Source organism: Taudactylus pleione, unplaced genomic scaffold, assembly GCF_031769625.1.
Source record: "Taudactylus pleione unplaced genomic scaffold, aTauple2 ptg000248l, whole genome shotgun sequence".
Taxonomy (NCBI): domain Eukaryota; kingdom Metazoa; phylum Chordata; class Amphibia; order Anura; family Myobatrachidae; genus Taudactylus; species Taudactylus pleione.
The window spans coordinates 2568824-2579453 of NW_028284650.1; the positions used below are offsets into that span (position 1 = coordinate 2568824).

General features: G+C 44.7%; 1 protein-coding gene across 1 annotated transcript; it reads left to right on the top strand.

Moving 5' to 3' along the window:
- Positions 1-1148: 1148 nt before the first annotated feature.
- Positions 1149-9624, top strand: LOC148515552 (E3 ubiquitin-protein ligase TRIM7-like). The gene is made up of 2 exons (XM_088479902.1): positions 1149-1282; positions 6947-9624. Exons 1-2 carry the CDS (start codon positions 1149-1151, stop codon positions 8460-8462), a joined length of 1650 nt encoding a protein of 549 aa, XP_088336028.1. The 3' UTR covers positions 8463-9624.
- Positions 9625-10630: the final 1006 nt, after the last annotated feature.

Sequence of the window (10630 nt, forward strand, 5' to 3'; positions counted from 1 at the left end):
AGCCATCTTGGACATGTGCTCTCAGCAGACATCTCTCTCTTTCATTGTATGGTTGTATTTTGAAGTTTAATCATTGTTTTATGCATATGTATATCAACTGTACCTAGTCATTGTATAAATTTATTTGCACTTATTGTATTTAGATCACAGCGTGTAACTATCTGTACTTTTCTTGAATAATAACTTTTGTGCGTTGGAACCACATTCAAAATCTGAAAGCATTTATTGGGGTGTGAGACTGGTATTAGCGCTACTTAGCGCCATCTATGTTTAGAGGTTTATAGGCAGGATTGTACCAAGGTTTAATCAGGATATAACAGGTTCTTCTTTCAGACTCCCTCCTCATACCAATCGTGCCCCACCAGTGAAAGCACCATACTTGCCAACTCTCCCTGATTGTCAGGGAGACTCCCCGAAATAGTAGCAATCTCCCTGAAGACCTGGTGGCCAGTGACTGATTTATTACTTGGGATGCTGATAATGCTGCTGTCTTACACTAACCACATGGACTATCTCCAATTAGCAGCTACAATTGTTATTACGCTATCTTAAGTATCACGTTTCACTTACCTTCTGTTTCATTATACGCCATTTGTATGTATGTATGTATGTATGTATGTATGTAAGGGTATGTATATAAAAAGGAGACTTATGTCTTACCTGTTAAGTCTTTTTCTTCGACTCCATAGGGGGCACAGGGATGACTCTCGGTATAGCCTGGAGAGAAGAATCTGGGCACCAACCGGTTAATGAAATTTACCCACAGGCCCAGGCTCCTCTCCTCTATCCCCTCCTCCCAGGGACTGGAAGCCCACGGCAGGAACGAGGCAGAGGAGAAGGAAGATCGGCATACATACAGAAACACACACACACTATGGCCAGGCCGGTCAACAAGAAACATAGGCAGACAGGTGCGTCAGGGTGGTTGCCCTGTGCCCCCTATGGAGTCGAAGAAAAAGACTTAACAGGTAAGACATGTCTCCTTTTCTTCTTCCTCCACTCGGGGGCACAGGGATGACTCTGGGACATCCTAAAGCTGTCCTCTAAGGGCGGGGACGCACCGTAGAGCACAGAACACCCAAAGACGGGATCCGAGGATGCAAAATTATCAAATGTGTAGAATCTGATGAAGGCATGAGCAGATGACCATGTGGAAGCCTTACAGAGTTGTACCGCAGCAGCTCCTCAGTGTGCTGCCCAAGAAATACCCACTGACTGGGTGGAATGGGCCGTCACCGCAGCAGGGGCAGGAAGATTCGCCAATGAGTAAGCCTGGCAAATGGTAAGACAAAGCCAGTGGGCCAAGGACTGCTTAGTAGCCGGCCAGCCACTCTTATTGACATCATACAAGGTAAATAGACTTGCAAAACTCCCAAGCTCGCTTGACAAAGTCGGAGAGCCCTCACGACATCTAAGGAAGACTCAGACGGAGACAGATCCGAAGACTGGAGGACTGAAAATTTCCTGATTGATATGGAAGACGGCTACTACCTTGGGAAGATAGCCCAAGCGAGTTCTCAATACAGCCCTGTCTGGATGGAACACGAGAAAAGGGGAGTGACGCGAAAGGGCGCTCAAATCCGAAACCCTCCGAGCAGATGCAATGGCTAGTAGGAAAAGTGTTTTCCATGTGAGCCAACGCAAGTCCACCAACTGTAACGGTTGAAATGGAGCCGACTGGAGAGGGAACCACAGGAGAAACAAACGGTAGCTGAATAAAAGTTTGTACCTCCAGGAGCAGAGCTATCTGCCTTTGAAAAAAGATGGACAAAGTCGAAACCTGGACCTTTAAAGATGAGAGGTGAAGGCCCAAATCTAGACCGGTCTGCAGAAATTAAAGAAGGCGGGAAAGGCAGAAAGACCTGGTGTTAAAACCCCTAGTCGAACACCAAGAAAAATAGGTACGCCAAACCCTATGATCAACACATGCCGATGAAGGTTTTCTAGCCTGTAGTATGGTCCGAACTACCCTCCTGGAGAATCCTTTTGCTCTGATGATGGACGTCTCAAGAGCCACACCGTGAAAGCGAGATGGGCTAGATCCAGATTGAGGCACAGGCCCTGAGACAGAAGATCCAGTTGCAGTGGGAGATGCAGAGGGGTGTCTATGGAGAGGCTCAGTATACCACACCATCTGGGGCCAATCTGGAGCCACCAAGACCAGAGTGCCTCCTTGCGGAGGACCCGAAGAATCATTGAGATCGGAGGGAAGACATAGATAAGAGGGAAGGTCCAAGGAACCGCTAGTACAACTTCTAGGAGAGCTCCCGGATCCCTGGTGCGGGAGCAATAGTTCAGAAGCTGATGAGTGTAGTGGGACACCATCATGTCAATGTCCGGTAGACCCCAGCGATGAACCATTAATATATGCCACCACGGTTGCATTGTTCAACTGTATTTTCACTGGGCATGACCGAAAGAGGTGCTGTGTCTGCCACAGAGTCCTGTACATGACAGGAATAGAGGACAGCAGCACAGCGCAGAATTCCTTCTCCTCTCCACAGTGCAGTAATACGAATGGTCAGACAGGTACCTTTTCTATCTCTCCTGATAGTGATTTGACTGCTCCTGGGCGCATTTAGCCCTGCAATGCTCCCACTGGTAACAGGGCTTATCTAACACCTGGCAGAGCCTTAACAAATCCTATCATTGCTGTTGTTTCTACAAACACTAGTCTCCTCACTCTCTCATCACATGGCTTGCACTACTCCCATGTGAAAGCTGAAATGGACTTATTTCTCTTTTTTCTATGCCTTAATGAATTACAGGATAATGTTTAATATATCAATCTTTCAGTATATAAATCACTTGTATTATGTGACATTGCTCAAGAACTATTGATGTACTACAAAGAATACGGTGTGTTTTTTTTAACTCATGGTTTAGGCAAACTGTTTAGCATTGGACAAGATATAGATTTCTAGTGCTATATGCTAACGATCATAGTTATACATCATCTTTCCGCACATATAGAAGGTTTTATACTAGAGATTACTCATAAAATATTATACTACTTACTCATATCTGCCTGTGCTTGCTGGAGTATTCACTAATACTTACCTTTTTTTTTCCTTCATATATGGGATAAAAGAATAGCTCTATAAATAATTTTGCCCCATTTTTTCTGCCATAGAAGGAACTATCCCTCTCTCAAGCAGGATTAAATATTCATTTATAATATAATATTTTCTACATTTGTATATACATTTTTTGGTTCAACCACCAAATTTTTCTCTTTCTTCTTGGTGTCTTGTGCACTATCATTTTAAGAGTATTATTAAAATTTACGTTTTAATTCATTTACTTATTATATTCAATTTACCTTTCAAGAGTGCCCCACAAATTAGTCTTCTTGGCCTGTCTGTGCAGGAATTTTTTCTACTGTGTCCATGCTTCCGCCAGGAGATCTTCTAGCTGCGCAGAATAGGGAAATTCCACCACAGACTTTTTCTGCCTTTTAAAGACAGGAGCCTTAGATCTAGGAGGCTGCCATGGAGGCACTAGCCTCACCATCTGAGGAAACTTTTGAATCTGAACCCCTACCAGATAATGGTGTGGAACTTTCATGTCTAGGAGCCCTATCTCCTGAGCCAAGTTCCTAGACAGACTGGGCAAAAGTTTGCATCCAGGGTGGCTCCGCCATGGCAAGCTGTAGCAGAGTGACAGGAACAGGTGGCATTGGCACTGACATACGGTCTACAAATTGTGACATTACCTGTGTTAGACGAGACGCCCATACTGGCTCTTGACTAGAAGCCATAGGTGAAATCACCTGCTGCAAGGACCCAAAGCAACTGACACACAGGCCATCATGCTCCAGATCCTGAGGAGAAATGACAGTAAGACACTGTTTACACATTGCTGTAGCATCAGTCTCCTTAGTAGATTTATTTCTAGACATGCTTAAGTTGCAGAAATCACTACACTGTCAGTAAGGTGTAAGCAAAAATGGGTCTTTATACAGTCAGGTCCATAAATATTGGGACATTGACAGAATATTCATATTTTGGCCTCTATTCACCACCACAATGGCTTTGAAATGAAACAAACAAGATGTGATTTAACTGCAGACTTTCAGATTTAATTTGAGGGTAATTACATCCAAATCAGGTGAACGGTGTAGGAATTACAACGGTTTCTATACGTGCCTCCCACTTTTTAAGGGGCCAAAAGTAATGGGACAAACTAAACAATCCTAAATCTAACTTTCACTTTTTAATACTTTGTTGCAAATCCTTTGCAGGCAATTACAGCCTGAAGTCTGGAACGCATAGACATCACCAGACACAGGGTTTCATCCCTGGTGATGCTCTGCCAGGCCTCTACTGCAAATGTCTTCAGTTCCTGCTTGTTCTTGGGGCATTTTCCCTTCAGTTTTGTCTTCATCAAGTGAAATGCATGCTCAAACGGATTCAGGTCAGGGGATTGACTTGGCCATTGCATAACATTCCACTTTTTAGCCTTAACAAACTCTTTGGTTGCTTTTGCAGTATGGTTCGGGTCATTGTCCATCTGCACTGTGAAGCGCCGTCCTATGAGTTCTGAGGCATTTGACTGAATATAAGCATATAATATTGCCCAAAACACTTCAGAATTCATTCTGCTGCTTTTGTCAGCAGTCACATCATCAATAAATACAAGGGAACCAGTTCCATTGGCTGCCATAAATGCCCATGCCATGACACTACCACCACCATGCTTTGCTGATGAGGTGGTATGTTTTGGATCATGAGCAGTTCCTTTCCTTCTCTGTACTCTTCTCTTCCCATCACTCTGTTACAAGTTGATCTTTGTCTCATCTGTCCATAGGATGTTGTTCCAGAACTGTAATGCCTTTTTTAGATGTTGTTTGGCAAACTCTAATCTGGTCTTCCTGTTTTTGTGGCTCACCAATAGTTTGCATCTTGTGGTGAACCCTCTATATTCACTCTTGTGAAGTCTTCTCTTGATTGTTGATTTTGACACATATACATCTACCTCCTGGAGAGTGATCTTGATTTGGCCAACTGTTGTGAAGGGGTTTTTCTTCACCAGGGAAATAATTCTTCTGTCAACCACCACAGTTGTTTTCCGTGGTCTTCCGGGTCTTTTGGTGTTGCTGAGCACTCCGATGCATTATTTCTTTTTAAGAATGTTCCAAACAGTTGATTTGGCCACACCTAATGTTTTTGCTATCTCTCTGACAGGTTTGTTTTGATTTTTCAGCCTAATGATGGCTTGCTTCACTGATAGTGACAGCTCTTTGGATCTCATATTGAGAGTCGACATCAACTGATTCCAAATGCAAATGTTACATCTAGAATCAACTCCAGACCTTTTACCTGCTTAATTGATAATGAAATAACGAGGGAATAGCCCACACCTGTCCATGAAATAGCTTTTGAGTTGCTAGTCCCATTACTTTTGGCCCCTTAAAAAGTGGGAGGCACAAATTGAAACTGTTGTAATTCCTACATCGTTCACCCGATTTGGATGTAATTACCCTCAAATGAATCTGAAAGTCTGCAGCTAAAGCACATCTTGTTTGTTTCATTTCAAAACCATTGTGGTGGTGAATAGAGGCCAAAATATGAAAATTCTGTCAATGTCCCAATATTTATGGACCTGACTGTATAGTGTTTGTAGAAAAATACCTACAGTGTATATAATACAGGTATATATGAGTAAGTTGTACTCACCTCTGCAGGGAATGTTTCCTCAGTGACCAGCCACAGTGGCACAGATATAAGGAAAACACTTACATACACACACTCAGACCACTCAATGCAGAATGTGGGCTAAAGCCAGCCACTATAGCAGGAAGGAGCAAGAAATGTAGTGCAGCTGCTGGGAGCAGGCTAACAGAGGAGACAGGAGCCCTGTGCTTCTCTCCCCAACTCAAGCTATGGCTAAAATGGCAGCTCAGTGTTCTGTAGGGGGAGAAGACAAGGGAGGATCATCCTGAGGCTTACTGGCCTGGGGATGGGAGAGGGACGAACAGGGTAGCGCCAGCCTCCCCCGTCTGGTCTAATCCCCAGGGATCATGTATGCTGCTGCTAAACAGCAGCCCCTGCTCCATAAAGAAATCCCTGGTAGTCTAGTGGCGAGTGCGGTCAGACCAGGAACTCCCACTGACAGCACCACCAGAGGAATCCTGCTCTGGCATTGACAGCTACAAACCCGCAGCTCCCTACATGCAGGGATCATCTCCCCATATGAGCACCGGCTGCAGCTTGTCACCAGTGCTGCGGCTGCCGGCACTGGAGGCGTTCTCCTGCCTACTCTGAATAACCTGTTTAAATAAAGAAAACCGGAGGACCATCTAGAGTAGCCCCCCTAATAACCGGTGCCCAAGCTCCTGCGGTCCAGTGCTTAGGAGTGGGGTATAGAGGAGAGGAGCCTGGGCTTGTGGTGCCCAAAGTCTCCTCACCAGGCTATACCCAAAGTCATCCCTGTGTTCCCTAGTGGAGGAAGAAGAAAAATAAGTGTAAAGTGCTTTGAGCCCTATGGGAATAAAGACGCAATATAAGTAAAAATAACTATTTATAAAATCCGAGGAAACAAACAGCATACGGCTGCTGTACAACCTATAGAGACCGGCCGGGTATTGGCATTCGTTGGTGTAACTTGATAGAAGCACAGGCACAAGTTGTTGCCCGACTAAATGGTGAAAACAATGATTAAGCTAAACCGTGTTGTACTGACATTGTGACTAATAATTGTTATAACTTGCATCACAAACAGAAAACTGCTTTTAGCAAAGGTTGAGAACATTTTTTGACATAAACTAGACACTCTGATCTTCTTGTACTTCCTCGTGAAATTTCTCCTCCCCAGTTAGTGATAAACAGAAAAAAATAATAATAATCAGAGTTATGTGGAAGAACAGGTTCCTCCCAGTCTCCCTACAGAAACGAAACTATACAACTACTGTGGCTTTCATTTCTCAGTTTCTTTTGTTTTTTAGTTCCAGGATGGCATCGACCGCTCTAGAGCTGGAGCTAAAATGCTCCATATGCCTAAATATTTACACCGAACCTGTCACACTGCCCTGTGGACATACATTTTGTAAGCAATGCATCGTGAAGACCGCTCAGGCCAGCTTCCGTTTGACCTGCCCAGAATGCAGACGCAGGATACCACAGGACTTTGAGCTACATAGAAACACAAAGATGTGCAACTTAGTGGAACATCTACAGTCTCCCCCCACAAAGGATGGCTGCATCGACGCATGTTTTTACTGTGAAAGCGCCGCTCAGAAACTATGTCTGGATTGCGAGACCCCTCTTTGCAGCAAGCACCTAAAGAGACACACAGAGTCAGCGCAGCATGTCCTAACTGAGCTCAGCACAGATCTGCAAAGCAGAAAATGTTCCGTCCACAAGGACCTCTTCAGATACTACTGCACAGATGACGGGGTCTACATCTGTGCATCCTGCGGTCTCATCGGTGATCATAAAGGGCACACAGTAGAGAAGCTCAACGACCTCTCCAATAAGGAAAAAGAGATACTTCGGCTGCTGGGGGATCAACTCGCCATTAGGAAAACTGAAACGGAGAAGAATGTGGAATTGGTAAAGACCCACAAGAGAGGTCTTCTAGCCAAAGCAGCAACCATGAGAAACAGATTGATTGGGTTGATCGGGGATATGAAGAAAGAGTTAGAAGCTGTTGAGCACAGGATCCTGTGTGAGATCACCAAAGAGGAGGAAGAGATTGTTAATCAAGTGTCTCTAGTTATCCAGCTGTTGGAAGTCCAGATATCAGAGCTCGGAGACGAGATGACCAAGATAAAGAGTCTGTGCGACAGCACTGATCCAGTCACCGTTCTGAAGGCAAAATCTTCTAGCATTGACAGAGCAAATTCTTTGTTATACGCTCAAGAGAACCTACATGTTAGAGAGCTGAATGAAGAGCTGATTTCATTGAGTTTACTGTCCTGTGTAAGCAAATTTACGAAGGGTTTGCCGTCACTGCAGAAAGAGAAGGGATTTCATACACAAGATGCCACAGCTGGACTTCTTCCTTTCAGCAACGTTACCAAAGATCTTCCTAGTTCATTTGTGTTGAGCTTGGATGGAGATGACACCAACAGCCCACGGTCAACAACCAGCGCCATGACCTTATCCTCAGGCCAACACTTTTGGGAGGTGGAGACCAGCGATAAGCCATTTTGGGCTGTTGGGGTGTCTTATGCCAAAGAGAATGATTGTACTTTAGGATATAACCCAGACTCTTGGTGTTTGTGCCTGAGTAGTCACAAGCAATACAAAGCAGTACATGACAGTCAAGAAGTGTCAGTGTTGACCGATTCCACTGTGAAAGCTCTTGGGGTATATCTGGACTATGAGAAAGGGACAGTGAGTTTCTACCAGCTGTCCAACTCTGTGAAATATCTCTGTTCAATGCATGCCACATTCACTCAGCCCCTACACTTTGCCGTATGTGCGGATCAGGCTGGCTTATTAAAGATAAAAAAGTAAAAATCTTAGTCCTAAATATGGAGATGAGCAGATTTAAGGGACATTATTATGAAGACAATTTTACTTATACATAAATGGATGCATATAAATCACTAGAGGTGAGGTGATTAAAGGGGATGATTTGTAAACTGTCTGTTTATTTAGGAACTCACTGTCTGCTGTTTAAATAAGAAATTTCTATTTTGTTTTTTAATCTGGTCAGATTTGCATTTTATAGACAACCAAGTCTTAGAACTGGTATGAAAGGAGAAGCTTCTGCACAAAAAGACAAATGCTAATACTGTTAGTTCATAGAGTATGAGCTTTTGCATTACTGAGCGGTCTAATATCATTGAGTAAAGTCAAATTGTTGTGCCAAATGAAATTTCCCAGCATGCTATATGCCCAATTCCTTTGCCTACAGTTGCCATATGTATAAAGCTTATCAGGAGGAGGTATCAGCAGCTCAGATATGCATTACTGTGTAACGCTGCAAAAGCCTAACTCTGGCAGCTTGCAGTGAACAAAACACTCTGCATATATTATATTAATGGTATAGGGTAAGGGAAACAGAGGAAGGTATGGTGGTAAGCAAAGCAGTGCAGGGGAGCACAGTATGGGGTAAGGGAAGCAGGGCAGGGGAGCACAGTATGGGGTAAGGGAAGCAGTGCAGGGGAGCACAGTATGGGGTAAGGGAAGCAGTACAAGAGAGAAATGTATTGGGTAAGTGAAGCAATGCAGAGGACAAATGCATTGGGTAAGCGAAAGAGTGTAGGTGAGGACAATAAGGGGTAAGCAAAGCAGTACAGAAAATGAAGGTATTGGGTAAGTGAAGCAGTGCAGGGGAGGATGGTATGGGGTAATTGAAGTAGTACAGGGGAGGATGGTGTGGAGTAAGTGAAGTAGTACGGGGAGGATGGTGTGGGGTAATTGAAGTAGTACAGGGGAGGATGGTGTGGAGTAAGTGAAGCAGTACGGGGAGGATGGTGTGGGGTAATTGAAGTAGTACAGGGGAGGATGGTGTGGAGTAAGTGAAGCAGTACAGGAGAGAAAGGTATTGGGCAAATGAAGCAATGCAGAGGACAAAGATATTGGGTAAGTAAGAGTGCAGAGGAGGATGGTGTGGGGTAAGTAAGAGAGTGCAGAGGAGGATGGTGTGGGGTAAGTAAGAGAGTGCAGAGGAGGATGGTGTGGGGTAAGTAAGAGAGGGCAGAGGAGGATGGTGTGGGGTAAGTAAGAGAGTGCAGAGGAGGATGGTGTGGGGTAAGTAAGAGAGGGCAGAGGAGGATGGTGTGGGGTAAGTAAGAGAGGGCAGAGGAGGATGGTGTGGGGTAAGTAAGAGAGGGCAGAGGAGGATGGTGTGGGGTAAGTAAGAGAGGGCAGAGGAGGATGGTGTGGGGTAAGTAAGAGAGGGCAGAGGAGGATGGTGTGGGGTAAGTAAGAGAGGGCAGAGGAGGATGGTGTGGGGTAAGTAAGAGAGGGCAGAGGAGGATGGTGTGGGGTAAGTAAGAGAGGGCAGAGGAGGATGGTGTGGGGTAAGTAAGAGAGGGCAGAGGAGGATGGTGTGGGGTAAGTAAGAGAGGGCAGAGGAGGATGGTGTGGGGTAAGTAAGAGAGGGCAGAGGAGGATGGTGTGGGGTAAGTAAGAGAGGGCAGAGGAGGATGGTGTGGGGTAAGAGAGGGCAGAGGAGGATGGTGTGGGGTAAGTAAGAGAGGGCAGAGGAGGATGGTGTGGGGTAAGTAAGAGAGGGCAGAGGAGGATGGTGTGGGGTAAGTAAGAGAGGGCAGAGGAGGATGGTGTGGGGTAAGTAAGAGAGGGCAGAGGAGGATGGTGTGGGGTAAGAGAGGGCAGAGGAGGATGGTGTGGGGTAAGTGATGCAGCGCAGGGAATAAAGGTTTTGGGAGCAGGAGCTTCTTACCATATAACAATCTGGGGTTCAGTTGCATGTGTGCATGTTTGGCATTGTGTGCACAGATAAAGTGTGTATGTCTTTCTCCTCACAACTTTACATTACTTTTATGTTGTGACTGTTAGCTAAAAAAAAAATAAACATTTCCTATAAGCACACCTATTCATGTTATGCTATAGCCTCAAGTTTCCAGATTTAATTACTAAAATAAAAATATATAAACATTAATGGAAATTACGTTTTTCATAATTGCCTTCAATGTAGAGTAGATGTAACACCA